This window comes from Pseudorca crassidens, chromosome 17 (assembly GCF_039906515.1).
Source record: "Pseudorca crassidens isolate mPseCra1 chromosome 17, mPseCra1.hap1, whole genome shotgun sequence".
Lineage (NCBI taxonomy): Eukaryota > Metazoa > Chordata > Mammalia > Artiodactyla > Delphinidae > Pseudorca > Pseudorca crassidens.
Genome location: NC_090312.1, coordinates 67,374,487 through 67,394,092, shown reverse-complemented (window position 1 = coordinate 67,394,092; position 19,606 = coordinate 67,374,487). Strand labels below are relative to the sequence as shown.

The 19,606-nt window shown below is 43.6% G+C and overlaps 1 protein-coding gene and 1 long non-coding RNA gene across 4 annotated transcripts in view; one reads left to right on the top strand and one right to left on the bottom strand.

Annotated features, from left to right (window-relative positions):
• Positions 1–19,326, top strand: part of LOC137210323 (uncharacterized) — a 29,139-nt gene extending 9,813 nt beyond the window's left edge. Inside the window, exons 2-3 of the long non-coding RNA XR_010936460.1 lie at positions 17,083–18,275; positions 18,714–19,326. This is a non-coding gene — a long non-coding RNA (uncharacterized lncRNA). The remainder of the gene's footprint in view (positions 1–17,082; positions 18,276–18,713) is intronic.
• Positions 1–19,606, bottom strand: part of JPH1 (junctophilin 1) — an 84,119-nt gene that overhangs the window by 20,264 nt on the left and 44,249 nt on the right. For all 3 annotated transcript variants that reach the window (XM_067712030.1, XM_067712029.1, XM_067712028.1), the window contains exon 3: positions 3,879–3,997. In XM_067712030.1, coding sequence (XP_067568131.1) covers positions 3,879–3,997 — 119 coding nt within the window. The remainder of the gene's footprint in view (positions 1–3,878; positions 3,998–19,606) is intronic.

Genomic DNA, 19,606 nt, shown 5'->3' with positions numbered 1-19,606 from the left:
TTCTTAACCAAAAGTATTACATATTAATGATAGGCACGGACAATTCTTAAGACTTCCAATCCATACCAGAGCTTAGTTATCACTGTCTCAAAATAATCTAGACTAAAAGACTTCACTTTAAGTAATCAACACGCTGTGTGTGTGTGTGTGTGTGTGTGTGTTACACCCTGTTTGTCTCCCTGCCCCTCACAAATTCATATGTTGAAGCCCTAACCCCCAATGTGATGTTATTGGAGGTGTGGCCTTTGGGAGATAGCTTAGATTAGTTCACGAGGGTGAGACTCTCACGATGGGCTTAATGCTCTTATGAAAAGAGGAAGAGACACCAGAGTTCTCTCTCTCCAGGTGCATGCACTGGGGAAAGGCCATCTGTGAGCCAGGAAGGTGGGCATCACCAGGACCCAGCCATGCTGGCACCCTGATCTTGGACTTCCAGCCTCCAGAACCACGAAAAATAAATGTCTATTGTGTAAGCCACCCCGTCCATGGTACTTTGTTTTAGCAGCCCAAGCTGACTAATACACACACTTAAACACAGAAAGACAAAGCTCGTTGAGGGTGCTGCCTAGGCCACCTGGCAAGAGGGCCCTACGTAATACATTTGCCACATTCTCTTTTTTAACCCATGACCAGTGACCCCCACAACGGACAAACATCACTGGAAATTAAAAACAAAATGAGCATCTTGATGGAAAGGAAATTGAAACAGTGGGGAAATGAGCCATACATAGAGTTTCCCAATCATTCTCCACCATGTCCAACTCCCCACTACCTGCTCAGTGATCCTCCAAAGTCTCACCTCAGCTTTCCGGGCTTAAAAACCTGATTTCATCCGCACTTTGAAGTAGAGCCATCCCTTGGGGCAGACTCACATCACCAAAGCTCACAAGACTGATGGTTGACACCAGAAGACCAATTCATCAGTTCACAATGAGCAAGGTAAATGTCACGGAGGCCTGAGACCTGCACTGATTACCACCAGTGCGTGCTCTCCCTGTTGGCAGACCTCCACGAGAAGCTCAACGAAAATCAGAAGGTTAGTGGTGGATGTGGAATCAAGACGGAGGCATGAGATGAATCAAGTAGCTAATGGCATCATGCTGAGCTAACCTGATGCACCCATTTCTTCACTCGGATGATCTCGCCAGGAAGGCCACACACAGCTGGCAACGGCTCCCCGCATCCCTCCCTATCGCAGAAACGTCCTTGCCAATGCAACTGCGGTACTCCAAGGTTTTGGGCCATGGGTTTGCTCTCCTCTAGACAGCATCTGGATGGGCACTGCCTAGTTTCGCCTCTGTGACTCTTTCTTCTATGCTACTTTGGGGGGTGACCGAGTCTTTAGAGGTTTCAATACACTCAATCAGGTTACAAGGAAATCTTGCTATGCTACAGCCGTGCTGTCACTTACGATCACTTTATACACTTCTGTGCAGTCTCATGGGCTCACTTTAACTCCCGGAGGGCAACCTCATTTCTAAGTTCCTGGGGGACAACTCACTGTGTCACTCATACTCATGGCAATTTAGGTTTCTGGGTACTATGCGATCATGTACATACACATTCATACACATCCATTGGTACGCTTTGTCTTATGTTACGACTTGGCCCTTTGAGTGATAAAGCCATTCTACATGGCTATGTTTTTTCTGTAGTTTTAAACTAAACTATAGAATAATACAGTTTTGAACTAAAAGTAGAAGACTGAACTAAGATGGGAAATATCTGAAAATACCGCCAGCTCCTGAAAAGAGGTAACTTACTATGAAAGTGTTCGAAATATAAGCTATGACAGACATCCTTCTTTCCCCAGGGTTAACAACTTCTATATAAGACACATCCATTCCAAACAAAGGGAACATTTGTATCTGTGATATGTAAATGAAACAAGCAGCCTGACTCAGAGAAAGTACTTGAAAGCCCTTTCAGAAATGTCTATCTGATCTGATCACCCTGTAAATGCAGAGTGGAAAGCATGAGTTATGCTCCCGTGAGAAGATCAATAATACTCAGTACAGAAAAGGCTTTCTATACAGTTGTCGAAGGAAGTGTTGGCTGCGGGTCAAAGGGGATTGCAGCCGCTGCCCTTAGCTCCTGTCTCAAACAGACCCCTTGTCATCTCGTGCCGCTGTGATATATTCATTACTGACAGCTTGCTTATATGAAGCTGTTTTAGCTAAGAAAGGGTGGAATTACATTTTCCCACAATATGTTTTCCCCCCTCAAATGCTTTCACATCATAAAAAGCTTTTAAAACCATTTAGCCTGGAAAACTGAGATGACCTCCCGTATCATTTACCTCTTGTTAACACCTAATAGCAAGCTACAGCGACCCTATTCCCCAACAGAATTAACAACAGAATCAAGAAATGACCATCTGCAGACAACAGCAAGTTTGTTTGCTTCCAAAGCAGCTCGAGCCCAGGGCTGCTATGTGAACCTGCACCGTCTCCTGACTGCTGAGCTGCTCCCAAAAGCTTCACTGCTGGGAAGGAAAAAGATGATCCCTCCGGGTGGCTGAATCGCCTCCCCAGCTCTCACACCCTAGGACACGTAGCTGCTAACGTGTGTGAGTTTCCAGAAGAGTGTTTATTCCTACTGCAAAAAATGGAAAATTTCCTTTTCCTAATAAAATACACATACGTATTCAATGATTTAAATCCCACCCAGAGGTTTAGAAAGGATGCACACAAAAGAAGAGGCCCATTATCACTGGTCCCCTCCCTTGGAGCTGAACTAGTACAGAAGTCGCTCTGTGGTAACTCAATCAACTCAGCAACCGGACTGGGCCCCTCCCTAAGCTCTCCTCCTAAAAACTGAGTCTTGTTAATGGCCTTTTACTGTCTTCATTCTTTGCAGAAAAAAAAAAAAAAAAAAAAATCCTGTCATTTCCTTTTCATTCTCCCATCCTTTATTATAGCCCCGTTCCTAGCTTTTAGAATACATGGACACTTGGTCTTCTATTCACTGTGACTTACCTTGTTCATGTAGTCACACTAATGCCCTGTGGGTTCCAATATTATGTCACCTTCACTGGAACCAAACAGGTATTGGACACGTGTGTTGTGCAGGGTGCTACTTATCCAGCTTGATTAACAGAAACCAATGTGAAAAAACTTTACCAAGACAATATAAATTTTGAAACTTAGAACATTTCTTTTAGTCTCTCTTGCCCAGAAATCTATTGATCCTACAAATCAACAGGAAGATGCTGTTTCTAAAACAATGGAGAAACATATATAAAAAGGTGGCGACTGCCATTTTGTTAACACCAGTATATTAAAGGGATGGAAGCAGTCTACTAGGAGACCACTAAGAAGTGAGGTAACTATTGAAACCCACTGTAAATATTTGTTTACTGCTATTCTATAACATCTGAGCCAGATGATCTGGAACGATTTTCTCCTCTTAATCTGTGCAGATTCATCTGTCTTTAAGTGGTATATTTCTTTACGTCCTAACCAAATTCCTTTGAGGTGTATTAAAAAAAAAAAAAGTCGCAGTACTTACTGGCTCTTCTCTTATTGCTAACGTGATGGTTCCCCGTGCTTCTGATTTTGAGGTACCTGTTTTAGCACCTGAGATGGTCCCCAACACACTAACACAATTTCTTAACCACTTCTCTTTTAGATTCCTATCTTGTTTACTGCTATCAGCTCAAAGTCTGTTGCTGGAGGGTGGGCAGAGGCACCGGGGAAGAAGCCAGATCTCCAGCGCTAACACTCGGGCTCCAGGCACGTGTTACTCTAAGCTCCCACTTGTTTTGTAGTATTGCTGAAATTCATGGGGCACAGACCTTTGGATTAAAAGGAAAAGAAGGGAAAAAGGAAACCAGAGGCAATGCTCCTACCCCTCCCATCACAGGTCACCTGTCCTACCTGGCTGGTAGAAGTCAGGTGACAGCTCTCTGGCCACAGCTCTCGCGATGTCACACTCCTGGCGGGCGGCCAGAGCAGCCTGGTCGGCGGCGTCAGCTTTGGCTCTTGCGTGCGCGGTCCTACAGGAGCACAAAGGGCGCGTCAGCAGGGGCGGCACCTAGTTAATTACACAGGACGGGCAAACGGTCTACGGGGCAGGCAGGGCCTGGAAAGAAATGCTAACCGTGATCCTCGCCCCACATCTGCAACAGAAAGTTGTGAGACATCATACTGTTGTGAGACATCAATGAAAATCAAGCGGATGAAATCACCTGTGAATTGCCTCCATCTTTCTTTCAAGGTTAATGGAAGTATAACCAGTTGTATGAAAGTATAACAAGTTCTGCGCAGCTTAAGGCATAAGCCTGGTGTTCAAGACTTAGAGGATGAAATCCCCCGTTGACTTTGGTTGGCGTTCCCCCTCCCCGCCCCCCGACCATGGAGAGTAGAATTAGAGCATGTGAATTAATACAGGGCTCATGGATTTAATGTCTATGGTAGAATCGATACAAGGATTTGATTAAGAAAGATCTGCCCAGTGGTGTGCTGGCAAAGTAGCTCTCTGGGGGAAAAAACAGTAAAACTGATTTGTAGCACTGACTGATTTCCATGGTGTCCACGCTCCCAACGTGGCCAAGTCACACTAGCAGCGCAACTCTGCTGAACGTGTAGTTGGGAACAGACGCACACCACGGGCTCCCCGCAGCCTGCAGGAGCAGGCCCAGTGGTCTGCGGGAAGAATGTGCTCAGGAGGCTTCCAAGGAGTCCATTTAGTTGTTCTTTAAGCATGTCTCTTGTGTGAAACCGAAAGCAGGCGGAGAGGTGGAGCGGGAAAGAGGAAAGGGATCTCTTTCTGTCTTCCACCTTCTCCCCGGCCCGTCCTCACCCACTGAAACCGCTTATCTTTCTAGAGGACAAGGGCTAGGGAGAGGGCAGCAGGGATAAGAATGGGGCTCCTTATGGCAAGGCAGGGGGACTGATGTCTGCCTGCCCAGGAAGAGGACATTTGGAGGCTGAGACTTTGGGTCATCCTCTTCCAAAGGAGGAGATCTTATCCAAGCTAGTATTTAGACAATTTTCATGGGCACCTGCTTCTTATAATTTTGTGAACTATTTTCTTTTATTAGCGCTAGGCAGGGCTATAGATAACTAGTGGTAAAAGCTTAAGGGGAGTCTAAAAGAGGTGTGCCTGCAGGCCTTTCAGAGACAGCAGGAGAGGAAGTTGGGAAATGGCATCATGCCCTAGCTGGTCTTAGGAGAGAAAACCCAGGTGGCACCTGGAGGAGGCCAGCAGACGGGATTCCTGGAACTAGACTGCAGGCAGAAAAGACGGGGAAAAAGGGGTCTGACCTGAGACTGTGGGGCTAACTGGGGGAGATCCTATTTCACTCCTACTTAGGACCCAGCTGAGCCTGGAGGACTGATGTACTAGAATATAAGTGTAAGGGAGATTTTTTATTTTGGGCATTTTTAAATTTTTAATTCTCTACTATACTCCCAAGGCACAGAACAATGCCTGGCACATAGTATTTACTGAGGGCCCACTTTATAAATAAAGGAATGTCCTTCGGAACCTTAAAAATAAATGGATTGACAAAACCACAGAGACAGTAAAAAGACCAGTGATTGCCAAGGGTTCAAGGTGAAAGTGGGTGAGGGCTGAACAGGTAGATCTAAAGGGATATTTAGGGGAGTGAAACTATGCTGAATAATCCTCTACTGGGGGATACATGACATCATGCTTTTGTCAAAACCCACTGAACTGTACAACACAAAGAGTGAACCCTACTGTCAAGTATGGACTTTATAGTTAATACTAACGTTCCACGTTGGTTCATCAGTTGTACCAAATGTACCCACTAATGCAAGATGTTAATAACAAGGATTAATGGGTGTGGGCAAAGGATGTATATGGAAACTGTACCTTCTCCTCAATCTTTCTGTAAACTTAAAACCGTTCTAAAAAAATAAAGTCTATTAATTAAAAATGAATGAATCAAATTCTGATCATCAAAATGGTCACTTCCGAATCTTGGAGGATGTTGAGGATGTTTTAGATGATCTCTGTCTACAGGGTGGGGAGTACAGAGGCAAAATCAAGGGGATAAGGGCTTCCCTGGTGGCGCAGTGGTTGAGAGTCCGCCTGCCGATGCAGGGGACACGGGTTCGTGCCCCGGTCCGGGAGGATCCCACATGCCGCGGAGCGGCTGGGCCCGTGAGCCATGGCCGCTGAGCCTGCGCGTCTGGAGCCTGTGCTCCGCAGCGGGAGACGCCACAGCAGTGAGAGGCCCGCGTACCGCAAAAAAAAAAAAAAAAAACAAAAAAAAAATCAAGGGGATAAGAACATATTCCTAAAAAACCCGGCTGTGGTAACCCCTGCAAGGGAGCCATCACTGATGACGCTTTAGTCCCACGTGTTGTGCTGAGACTCGGAGGATGCCCTCTCTTATGTCCTTTCAGTTTCTCAGAATCTCAGCTCTTTTTTTTCCCAGAATTATTTTCCATTTTATCTGCTATTCTTAGCTAGAGCCTAATTATGTCTAGGTACCATAATTAATGAAGCCACAAGAGTACAGTTATCCTACCCTATAATAAAACCTGATAGCCCTTCGATGATAAACTTACAAAACTCAAGCACCATTTATTCCGAAACAATCACAACCCACCACCACGGAGTGGAATAAAATGGTGGTAGTATTTCCACCACTTTGACAATGCGCTAAACTGGAGAACAGACAAATGTAGATGAACCTTTCTGCAAATATATTTTGGAAGCACAGCATCAGTGAAGCCTTAACCCTTTACTTTTTTACTTGTTCTTTCCTGTAAGACCAGACGAGGAGGGGGGACTTTTCCATCTAGCACCCCTCCCCATGTCAGTGCTCCCGCATGGCTGGCACGATGGTCAAAACCACATTCAAGCCTGAAACTAGGTATCTGCTCAGGAGATTTTGGTAGCCCTGGACCTGATAACAAGAAATAGAAGAGAACAGGAAGCCATCTGAGTTTACTGTCATCAAAAGTGTTGTGCGGGGCTTCCCTGGTGGCGCAGTGGTTGGGAGTGCGCCTGCCGATGCAGGGGACACGGGTTTGTGCCCCGGTCCGGGAAGATCCCACATGCTGCGGAACGGCTGGGCCCGTGAGCCGTGGCCGCTGAGCCTGTGTGTCCGGAGCCTGTGCTCCGCAACGGGAGAGGCCACAACAGTGAGAGGCCCGCGTACAGCAAAAATAAATAAATAAATAAATAAAAGTGTTGTGCGGCCAGCCCATTAAAACTTGCCCAGGGAAAAATCTGGGCTTGACCCAGGTCCACGTTATTCATGTGCTCCAATCCCAGGCTCAGTTCTGGAGCAACACACGACCCCGTTACTCACCCAACGGGTAAGACGTGCCATTGTTCATGGCTTAGGGGGAGGGAAGTTTGGGCTAGTCATTCTGGGGAGACCGGTGGAAAAAACTCCAAGTGGATGCCTGGCTGCTACATGTAGCTGGTCACATGGAAAACATACGCGCCAACAAGGAGCATGCCTGCGTGCCCAAGAAGGCTTTCATTTGTTCCAAAGACTGCTGACATCCATAAATCTTCAGACCCTCAGGAATCTCCAAATACCATTATCATTTCTATACTTTCTCACATAAAAGGCAGCAAAAAGTAAGTGAAAAGCAACATCTTTCAGTTAGGCATCAGTGGTAGACTTTCTTTTAGGGTCCTATTACAAATAAACCAAAATTTTGTAGAGAGTTACTATTTTGGGGTAAAGAGATACAGAGAGGCCTGGGCAACTGGCTAAGCTGGTACAGCAGGTAGGTGACCCCCTCCTGGACATCAGCCCTGCAAAGGTCACTCGGCAACAGCTGAAACAGTAAATGTGGAATTTCTTTTTTTTTTTTAATTAATTAATTAATTTATTTTTGGCTGCGTTGGGTCTTCGTTGCTGTGCGTGGGCTTTCTCTAGTTGCAGCAAGCGGGGGCTACTCTTTGTTGAGGTGCGTGGGCAGTGACTTCTCTTATTGCAGAGCACGGGCTCTAGGTGCGTGGGCTTCAGTAGTTGTGGCACGCGGGTTCAGTAGTTATGGCTCGTGGGCTCTAGAGCACGGGCTCTGTACTTGTGGCACACGGGCTTAGTTGCTCCGCGGCATGTGGGATCTTCCCAGACCAGGGCTCGAACCCGTGTCCCCTGCATTGGCAGGCAGATTCTTAACCACTGCACCACCAGGGAAGCCCAATGTGGAATTTCTGAATGGCAGGCATCACCTGTACTTAAGAACTTAACTACAACTTGTTTCTTTCCAATCAGTAATTTGATGAGAATCTGAGTTTCTTTTTTCTTTAGTGACTAAAATGGTGTTTCACGAACTCTCAAGTCGCCTTACTCAGAACAAAATGGTCTGGCTTTCCCAGTTTTTCTTAAACATAACAGTGCTTTTAAAAAAAAGAAGCATATAAACAATACACTGCACACGCCCAGCACATAGGCCTACTACTAATAAGGTAGATGCAAGTCCCTTAGACGTCTGTCCCAACTTCTTTCAATCTTTTATATACCTGTTCACTGACGTAGCTGATAAGGATTTTCATCTAGAATGGACAAGGATTTTGCCAAAGGTAAAACTGTATACAACACTTATACTTTTCTATTTCTACTTCTTACATATTTTCTTCCCAACAAAAAACTGCTTCAAAAAATACGCTGATTTTTGATGTCTTCTAAAATGTGTTACTTACTAAGTCAAAGTTAAGCTTCCTGACCTGACTCTGAAAATTTGATGGCAGAGGCTGTCATCTAGTTGGTTCAGGAGCTGTACATGTGATTTGCTTGGATACCCATATATGTAAAGAAAATTCTTAGCAACATTTAAAAACGAGCAATTGGACTTCCCGGGTGGTGCAGTGGTTAAGAATCCGCCTGCCAATGCAGGGGACATGGGTTTGAGCCCTGGTCCGGGAAGATCCCACATGCCGTGGAGCAACTAAGCCCATGTGCCACAACTATTGAGCCTGCGCTCTAGAACCCACGAGTCAAAACTACTGAGCCCGAGAACCACAACTACTGAGCCCGAGAACCACAACTACTGAGCCCGAGAACCACAACTACTGAGCCCGCGAGCCACAATTACAGAGCCTGCGTGCCACAACTACTGAAGCCCACGCACCTAGAGCCTGTGCTCCGCAACAAGAGAAGCCACAGAAATGAGAAGCCCGCGCACCACAACAAAGAGTAGCCCCCGCTCGCCGCAACTAGAGGAAGCCTGCACGCAGCAATGAAGACCCAATGCAGGCAAAAAAAAAAAAAAAGAGAGCAATTGTACGTAAGACTCCAAACATCAGTGAACGGCAACCCCATTCGTCCAGTTGCTCAAGCCCAGATCCTGTGAGTCATCCTGGTTGCCTCCCTTGCTCTCACACACCACATCCACGGTCAGCAAGGCAGCCGGCAGGACCTTCAAAATACACACCCGACCCCGCGTGTCTCCTTCTCATCACCGCTCCTGCCCAGGTCACATCTCACCGGGTTCCTGCAAAGGCTGAACTGATCTCCCTGCTTCTGTCCTTGCAGCCTGCCATTCTATTTCCGTTCTGGTTTTCTTGAAATTGCCTGACACTAACCAAAATCCTTTCCTGGGTTACGGCATCATGTGCAAGAAAATGCCCCAAAATGACCTTAGTTAGCCTTCCTTTTGGACTGTGACATTATTCACTTATGAGAGACCTAGACTGGCAAAAACCAATCATCTTGTGTATACAGTGGGAGCCCTTTTAAAGAAGAAATCAGTCTGTTAAGCAAGGAATACTCTCGACATGAACAAGAACTAGGTGTCTCCACAGCTCTCAGCTAAAAAGCAAAGGCATAATGTCTGAGTTCCTGTACCGGAAAGAAACTGGTCTCTCAGTATCGATCTGCTTGCTTCTCTGGTCAGACCAACCCCACGAGACTCAGCATACACTCCTCCTGCTAAGGCACAAACGGCCCCCTTAGCTGCTTCTCCGGACTTCTAACTGTCCATCTCTCACACACATACCTATTCATTGGCACAGCTGAAGATGATTTTAATCTGCAATGGACAGTGATTCAGCTAAAGCTCAGTAAATGTGGTTTAGGAAGACTACTTCTTGTGGGTCCAATCTTTACGTTTATTAGTTCTTGAATGTTAATTTTCTTCCTACGTTGCTTTTTTGTTTTGTAAAAGACAGGACCTGGAATAATAACTTCAAGACTGTGTTCTTAGGTCCTGGTTAAAAACAAGTTACAGCTTCAGCAAATGGTTGTCTTTTTTTGCCAGGGTGGTCCATTGCTTCCTTTTCTAAAAGCATTATCAAGTTATTTAGATATAAAATGTAAATTTAGGGGCATGGTATCCCCACTGAAATCTGGTATTTGACCTTTCAAGGGCCCAAACTCTTGCAGAGGTATGGCGACACAGGCTTTGAAAGTGTGGGTAGCCAGAGACCAGGCTGAGGCCAGTCTAGTCACAGATGATTCTTGTCTATGAGATCAGAAGTTAAACCACATTACTTTAACAATCTTAGAGATGCCTTCTTAGAATCATAATTCATACCATGCCCTTGGCCTTTTTTCAAGGGGAGATAGGAGGATGAACCATGATATCCAAGATAGGATATGAACCAAGATTCATGTGAAGAATGTGAAATGCTGTCCATTATGTGTATCACTGTCATGTTCATAAAGATCTGGGCAATACATTCCTCAAAGTTTAGTGTCAGGAAAAATCTGGTCTATGATGATATACTGGCGTGCTTCCTTGCACAATGAGAACTACAATGAGAACTACGTTATCTATTGTTTCTCTTTTTGTTACAGCTACCGGGATACCTGGAGTATAATTATCCTCAATCGTATGTGCATGGTTATCTTCTCTAAAGACATGGCTTTAACATTCCCTGGTCAGAGATGCTACTATGTATGTGACTTATAATGCCCTGAAAATCCTTTTTGGAAACTGGCAGGATATTGAAAAAAATTACTTGTTATACTAAGTTTTCTGAACTTCAGCCCTCATAGTGTGTGAACGCTTAGGGACATACGTGATAACTTGGGGACATCAGAGCCTACTATGCAGCTTCCTTTACAGAATTTTTTTCTATATTCAGAACATTTTCAAGCTTGGAAAATAAGTCCTCATTCTTAAGTACTTTACAGCCTTTATTCCCTAACATTTTATCAAACTTAATAAGCTTAAAGGCTATATTCTCTGGATAGGCCGGGTCAAAGGCACATTTCTAATCCTCGGCTGGAATATGCCAAATAATTGGCTATCTTCTACTTTATCCTGAGTTTTATAAAACTTATCTAAAATTTACCTTGCCATATAATTTACGTATTTAGAAAAACCTGATGTAAAAACAAATTTAAGGGATGTTTTATTCTTGAAATAATTTTTAGAGAAAAGTCCTTTTAATGAGGGTTATTCTACAGGTCAAAAACATTACCACTAAATAAGACTAAAATTTCATTTTATGGGAGAAAATATTTGCTGATCATATATCTGATAATGGGTTAGTATTCAGATTATATAAAGAACTCTTACAACTTAATAAGAAGAACAACAACAATTAAAAAATAGGCAAAGGGGGCTTCCCGGGTGGCGCAGTGGTTGAGAGTCCGCCTGCTGATGCTGGGGACACGGGTTCGTGCCTGGGTCCAGGAAGATCCCACATGCCGTGGAGTGGCTGGGCCCGTAAGCCATGGCCGCTGGGCCTGCGCGTCCAGAGCCTGTGCTCCACAACGGGAGAGGCCACAACAGTGAGAGGCCCGTGTACCGCAAAAAAAAAAAAAAAAGGCAAAGAACCTGAATAGACATTTCTACAAAGGAGATATAAATGGCCAATAAGCACATGAAAAGGTGTTCAACATCACTAACCATAAGGGAAATACAAATCAAAACCATAATGAGATGCTACCTCACACCCACTAGGATGGCTACCATGAAAAAAAGCACCCAGAGAAGCAGCCGCATAGCACAGGGAGATCAGCTCAGCGCTTTGTGACCACCTAGAAGGGTGGGATAGGGAGGGTGGGAGGGAGACGCAAGAGGGAGGAGATATGGGGATATATGTATAGCTGATTCACTTTGTTGTACAGCAGAAGCTAACACACCATTGTAAAGAAATTATGCTCAAATAAAGATGTTAGAAAAAAAAGAAACCACCCAGAAAGTAATAAGTGTTGGCAAGGATGTGGACAACTTGTAAACCTTGTGCACTGCTGGTGGGGATGCAAAATGGTACAGCTGCTGTAGGAAACAGTATGGTGATCCCCGCAAAATTAAAAACAGAATTACCATATGATCCACCAATTCAACCCCTAGGTATATACCCCCTAAAATTGAAAGCAGGGTCTCAGAGAGATATCTGTACCATCATGTTCATAGTGGCATTATTCACAATAGCCCCAAAGCAGAAACAACCCAAGCATCCATCAATGAAAGAATGGATAAACAAAATGTGGCATAAACATACATGGAATGTTATTGAGCCTTGAAAAGGAAGGAAATTCTGATGCGTGCTACATCATAGACGAACCTTATGCTAAGTGAAGTAAGCCTGTCACAAAAGGACAAACATTGTATGATTCCATTCATAGGAGGAACCTAGAACAGTCAAATTCCTAGAGTCAGAAAGTAGAAGGGTGGTTGTCAGAGGCTGGGAGGAGGGAGAACAGAGAGTTGTTATTTAATGGATATAGAGTTTTAGTTCTGCAAGATGAAAAAGTTCTGGAGACTGGCTGCACAACTATGTGAATGCACTTAACACGATGGAACTGTACACTTAAAAATGGTTTAGGATGGCAAATTTTGTTATGTCTATTTTACAATTAAAAATTAAAAAAAAAATCACCCATGAACAAGTATTTCTAGAACATTCTGTGTGTCCAGAGGAAGTGAGGAGAAAAGACCAAAGGTTGGGCTCTCAGACGAGAAATTGCTTCACTAATCCCAGCCAGGGTAAGCTAAGTCTAGTGAGGGGAATGGCGGTAAGAAAAGGAAGAGCCGAAGGACACGTTAAGGAAAAAAGTGTCAGAACTTTGAAACACGAGGGCAGCCTCCACATCTGTTTTTCCAGCTCTTAACATAAAGCCTGGCCCAGAGGCTGTCCTCAACAAATATTGGTGGAATAAATACATAGGTAAGAAGGAGAGAAACATAAAAGCTAACCCCAAGGTTGCTAACTTGGTGTCCAGGTGAATGGCTTTACTACAGAGAGAAATTGTACAGGTGGGAAGGAGAGACAGTTTGAAGGTGATGACAAGCTCAGTTTTAGACAAGTAGGATTTTACACGACACAAGCATTGCGATTTGGAAATACAGGGCTGCAGTGCGAAGTTAAGGGTCAAGGTTAGCAACAGGAATGTGGGCACCGTGATCACAGACGATGAGCTCACAGAAGATCGATGAGCCCATCAAATACATAAGTTCTTGGATACATTGTTCTTGGATAAATCCTGTGCTCCTCTTAGGAGTTAAGTGGGCCAGATCTGAATTTGTCTCTTCTCTAGGGGAGCTGCACTGATCGGCTGATTTTGGGGCAGTTAGAATTAACAAGTGCAGTTAAGAGTCTGAGAGAGGGATCGTTTGTCAATCCTGTGATGTGCTGGAGAAAGTGAGGGCTGAGAAGAGGCTGCTGAATTTGATGAGAACCTCCGGGAGGGCAGTTCTAACAAGAAGGCCACTGTAGAAGCCAGACTGAAGGGGGTCAGTGAGGAAGGAACAGAGGAAATACAGGAAGCAGGTGTGGGCCACATGCTGGTGATTTCTGACCCAGAAAGGAAGGAGGAAATTTGGACAGTAACTGGGAGGATTAGCTGGGCCAAGGGAAAAAGACACTTTACTTGTATCGGTGAGAGCTGATCCTGTTGGAAGGTGGGAAGAAAGATGCTCAGAGAACAGAAGAAAATGAAGGAGCTTTGAGAAGGGAACCACCATTGGAGTCGGGTCCTAGATGAAGCAAAAGAAAGGAAACAGGAAAAAAACATAAGGACAGTGATGGGTTGATCCAATGTTTTAAAATTATTTAAAGGATTCTAAGCTTGAAAGAGACAGAGAGTACTTTGGGCTTTGGAAACCAGACAGACCTGGGTTTACACCCCAGTTTATCACATCCTGGCTGGGTCACTTTTGCCTCAGTTTCCTTACCTGTAAAATGGGGATGGTATTACCTTGTATAGATGCTCTGGATCAGAAGTGATTTATATGAAGTACTGAGTACTAATGAGAGAGTATTTAGTTGACAAATGGCCATTATTAGTCCTTGGCTGAAATTTAGGGCTGGTAGGGAAAATCTGGATGCTTAAAGAGGTGAGGATTTGGAATCAGCACTGCACAAAAGTTCTGAGGGATGGAAGAAAGGGAAACTGGAATTGCTGAACAGCACTGGGAAGACCTGATCTCAGGCCAACATGATTCAGCATCTTCCTCTGGCAGGGGTCTCTTTTCTGAGAGAAGCAAAGAAGGAAGAAGGGGCCATTGATGCAGGGTAGAGATCTGAGCAAGGAGGATGGAAATGTACCCATCACAGAGCTTTGGGTAGGAGGAAGGGCACATAGCCAGTGATAGACGCTGGACCAGATGAAATACAAAGGGTTAAGTTAGGATCCAGTGAACAATGTGAAGTGAATCTGATGACTGTAAAGTCATATAAACGCAGACTATCATTACAGTTATTACAGTTTTAGGTGCTTTTTAATTGCTTGAAATATGGCTTCTTTCCTATGGCAAATTTCACAGAAATGGCCTATTCTGACTAAATCTGGCTTACTACTAAAGGGTGTATCTTTAGTTCAAGTTATCAGCCAGCAGCCTTTTGGTAACAAAAGGCAGGTCAAATTATTTCAAAATGGATGCATATACGATAAAACGAAATGAGATGTAATCATGGCTACATTTCTTTTTAGTGCTGTAACAGAAACATCTGGATGTGCCTAAAAAGAACTTTACAACCTTCGGGATCTGGGTTGTGACGAGAATTGACGAGAATTGTCAGGTCAAGGCTGTTTTTATTTCCATGTCAGTGCTGTTATGCTTTCTGTCCTTTACCAATGGTCACTGTGGTGAAAGATTAAAGTATGACTAAGAGCAATATAAGACTACCTCGTGGTCGAAACACATGATGGCAACCAGCAGTGATCAGCTGAGGGACTGATGGACTCCAGTGACTGGGTCACGGACAGACCTAACTTCCGCCTTACTGCAGCAAATGCCCAGTGGATGTGCACTTGGTGGTGCTCAAACAATCCCATTTCATAAATGCTTAAACATTAAAACAAAGAAGCAGACATCCTTCATGCCTTTAAAATGACATAAACCACGGAGAACTCCTAGTTGAAACAGTCTCTTAGGCAGTAAAATATCCATTTTGTAAATTACCTAAAATGGCTCTCCTAAGATCCCAAATCCACCAGTTACCACTTCGCTTTCATCTGTCTAGACCTGCCAAGACAGTGAACAACAAAGGCATCCATTCCTCTCCTGGGCATGCGATGCTGAATGGTATGAACGTGAACTTGCTTGGGACTGGCTTCCGCAAAGCCATTCTGCATCTGAAGCTTTATCATATTCAACATACGTTGAGTTGTTGGGTTTATAACAGGACTGCTTTGCGAGGAAAACCAAGATAGTAGGGGTACAGTTATTCTCTCAGCAAACCAGTTTTATTCACTTCATGTTTCCTTGTAGGAACTGTAATTCAGTGACTCCACTCATTTCACACCTGGTCCGTGACAATGACTCGTTCCATAGTTCAATTAAGAAGTCCTTGACTGCTTTCACTTTAAATCTTTAGTCTTTTGCTGCAACAGATATTGGGGACACCGATATAACGAGCACAAAGGATTTGCTCTGATTTACGTTAACCTTCTGGATTTGAGGAAGGGACTCTTGAAAGTTCTGCTTTACCAGACAAATTAAAAAGCACAATTAGAGCTAGACAAGCCTCAGAGAGTCTACGAGGCCCCTCCCCTGGGGTCAGAGAAGTACTATCCCTTCTGTAGGGATTTAAGACTCAGAGAAACCAAGGAACATATTCAGTCACACAGCAATTCAGTGGGATGAACGGGCAGAAGCCAGGTCTCCTAACCTTTAGGGCAAAGCTGGCTAACGATGCTGTCTACCGTCTGCAGATTTTGTTTTAGCAAATGTTCTGTGATTTATTTCATCTTCTAGTTATAAACTTTTCTTTCTGCTATAAATATTCCTTCATAACCATAGTTCTGTCTTCTTATATTCATGCTTTCACCTTATTGAGTCTGCTGCCCTCCTTATTTCTCTATTCAGTTATCTTTAATATTAATAGACTTTTAACTTCCACTGAAAAATGCAAATGTTGGGCTTTCTTTTCCTACATATTTTTAAAACCAGTTTTGGCTGACTTTCAAATGAAATACAGCTTAGAAAACATCTTACTAAAGACTATAGGGAAGATGTGGTTTTCATCAAGGTTATTCTTTCGCGGGAACATTTTAGGTGGTGTTAAAAATACTGCAGATTCATCTAAATCATAGTTGCCTTCCCCAAATCACCAAATTAGTAATTAACGCCTCCAAGTTTAAAAGGAAATATCAGAAGATCATCCAGTTCTTCCTGAATTCTTAAAAAGTTGTCTTCTTCTTCCTCATGAGAATCTTAAAAAATGTCTTGTGATTTTTATCTGTTTTTAAGCATTTGCTGTGTTAAACTGAGAACAGAAAATGTTCACCCCATACTCAATGTGTAAGATAATAGCTTACCCAAGGACGCTGAGAAAAATGGAGGCTGAGACAAATATATAAGCCAGGATGACTGGTTTTCTGTTTAGTACGTTTAAATAACACTTGGTACAATTTGGGGGGGGGTAAAGGCAGTTTTGAAGATGAACACACGTATGTTGAGATAAAAATGTGTGCTTCTCCTTCGTTAGAGATGGTGCTGGAAATGCAAGGCAGAATTCAAATAAAATAAGTAAAAGAATCATGTTAAATTCCTGCTCAAATAATAGGAGTCTTCTCTTTCAGTTCTGATAGACTGCCAATGACCTGCTTCAATACTATTATACATCCTTATGGCACCTATAATATTCCAATACTTGGAATATTCTTGACCAGGAGTCTGTTGCTGGCTTGAGTTTCTATTCTAGAAACACTCTGATGAACTTTTAACCTTTATTTTTTTTCAGAGTGGAATTAATTGCCTCGGGGGCCTGGGATGCAATGCCACGCCCGTCGCTGGGATGGATAAACTCCTGCTGCAGCCACTGGGGAATGTGGGGTGTGCCTTCCTGGACTCCATTCCTTAGTGACAAATGCATTGACCCAAATGGAACTACCCCTTACCAGTCTGAGATTCAGACCAACTCCAAAGAATGTCAAGAAGAATTCCAGGCACAGAGGGAATGCTGCACATCCCAAGAACAAGGCAGAAATTCAGGCTCTGATTGGCGCTTAGGAAGGGGTTTCCTTTGAGGCCCAAGAATTCAAAATCTATTGACTACCATCTTGTAATGGGGAAAGCAGACTGAACTCTGGAGGGACAGGAAGAGTTACCTGCCGAACCCCAAAGTCTGCCCACCGCCTGGTTGAAAGTTGCCCAGTGTTAGCATTAAGGGCCAGGGCCTTCCCTGCTGCTTTGCTGGTCTCTGACAGCTGCTCTAAAGGTCTCCAGGTTTACCTTGCAGCATGGGCTATACTTCCCAAGTTAGATTACCTGCATGTGCTAAGTTTCAGGCAATGGCAGGAGTACTGGAGGTAGTTCTTTTTTCCCTTTCAATAGAATCACAGTATCTACTGGAATGACAACAGACTTGATAACAAAAGGATGTGCCCTTGTCGTATGGCGGCTTGGGAGTAGCAATGTTAAAAATCCACTTGTACTGAAGGCAGAGAACCTCAGAGCCATGAGAAGCTCTGGAGGATTCTGGTGGAAACGTGTAACATATATTTATAATTGGACCAATTATATACATAATTATAGATATATAATTGCACTATTATAATTGCAGTCCCAAAGGGACTGCAATGGACACAGTGGAGGATGATACTTCCCATTCTTCACTCTGCTCTGGAATGAATGAGATGGGGCACAGAAAGCCCTCTTTATAGCTTCATATAGAGTCCCTTTGGGTTGACCAGTTACCCTGAAAACGTACAGGCCATCAAAGAGAGGAGAAGCCTATGAGAGCCAATCATCAAGTCCAGAACAAGCCCATTCTGAAGAGGCCTCCATTCCTTTTGGAGGATGTGGGAACCCCTCCGCCCTGCAGACAGGGCTTCTCCCAAGGAAGAACTGGAATGCCCTGGAAAATGGCATTTGTTCCACAGAGTGGGAGGTTAAGGAGCCTCTTTCCACGCAAGACAAGGAAGTTGGAAGCTGGTGTGTGGCTTGCTGCTCCACATCTCTGCTGTTAGGAGCTTTTACTGATATTATTAACGTCCTGCTGTCCCTTGTCTTTCTACTGACATGTCCCTGCGGGTTTCAGATCACTTGTGAATTTGTGTTCTCTAAAATAACCACCCCTGGCCTGTCTCCTTTCACTGCTGTCCAAATTGTCATTTCATGATCAACTCCTAATGTCTGCTACCTCAAAAAAAACCTCAATGTACTTAGTGATTGACAAACGTCCAGAAATGCTTTCAAATTATTTGCTACTCCGGGCAGCACACATAAGTCTACTTAATTCTAAGTCCCATGGTCATTTTTCTTCCCCTACTTACTATATTTATATTGCCCACATCACCATCCTGCTCTGACCTCTCTGTAATTCTGGGGGTGAAATTCAAGCTTTTTTTCCCTTAAATTTCTCTCTGGCAGATGATCACTGTTGGCATCAGTTAATTGTAAATACGGAACTTCTCCGCAATGTTTTTCTGAGACATCACAGCCACAGCCACTCAAATGACTAAGCCTGCATGGAAAAGTGAAATTAAAAAGGTTCTCACGCTGGTCTGAGAGAGGCCTCTGTCACACCCTGAGCTCTGAGACACTATAGTAAATCACTGTAAGTAACACATTTTAATATGATAAATAACTTCTTGCAATTTAATTGTTAAACTACCTTTTCCAGGAATCCACATCAGAAAAGAAGAAGTAAAACTGTCACTGTTTGCAGATGACATGATACTATACATAGAGAATCCTAACGATGCTACCAGGAAACAACTAGAGCTAATCAATGAATTTGGTAAAGTAGCAGGATACAAAATTAATGCACAGAAATCTCTTGCATCCCCATACATTAATGATAAAAATTCTGCAAGAGAAATTAAGGAAACACTCCAATTTACCATTGCAACAAAAAGAATAAAATATCTAGGAATAAACCTACCTAAGGAGACAAAAGACCTGTATGTAGAAAACTATAAGACACTGAGGAAAGAAATTAAAGATGATACAAAGAGATGGAGAGATATATCATGTTCTTGGATTGGAAGAATCAACATTGTGAAAATGACTCTACTACCCAAAGCAATCTACAGACGTAATGCAATCCCTATCAAACTACCAATGGCATTTTTCACAGAACTAGAACAAAAAACTGCACAATTTGTATGGAAACACAAAAGACCCTGAATAGCTAAAGCAATCTTGAGAAAGAAAAACAGAGCCGGAGGAATCAGGCTCCCTGACTTCAGACTACACTACAAAGCTACAGTAATCAAGACAATATGGTACTGGCATACAAAAAGAAATTTGGCTCAATGGAA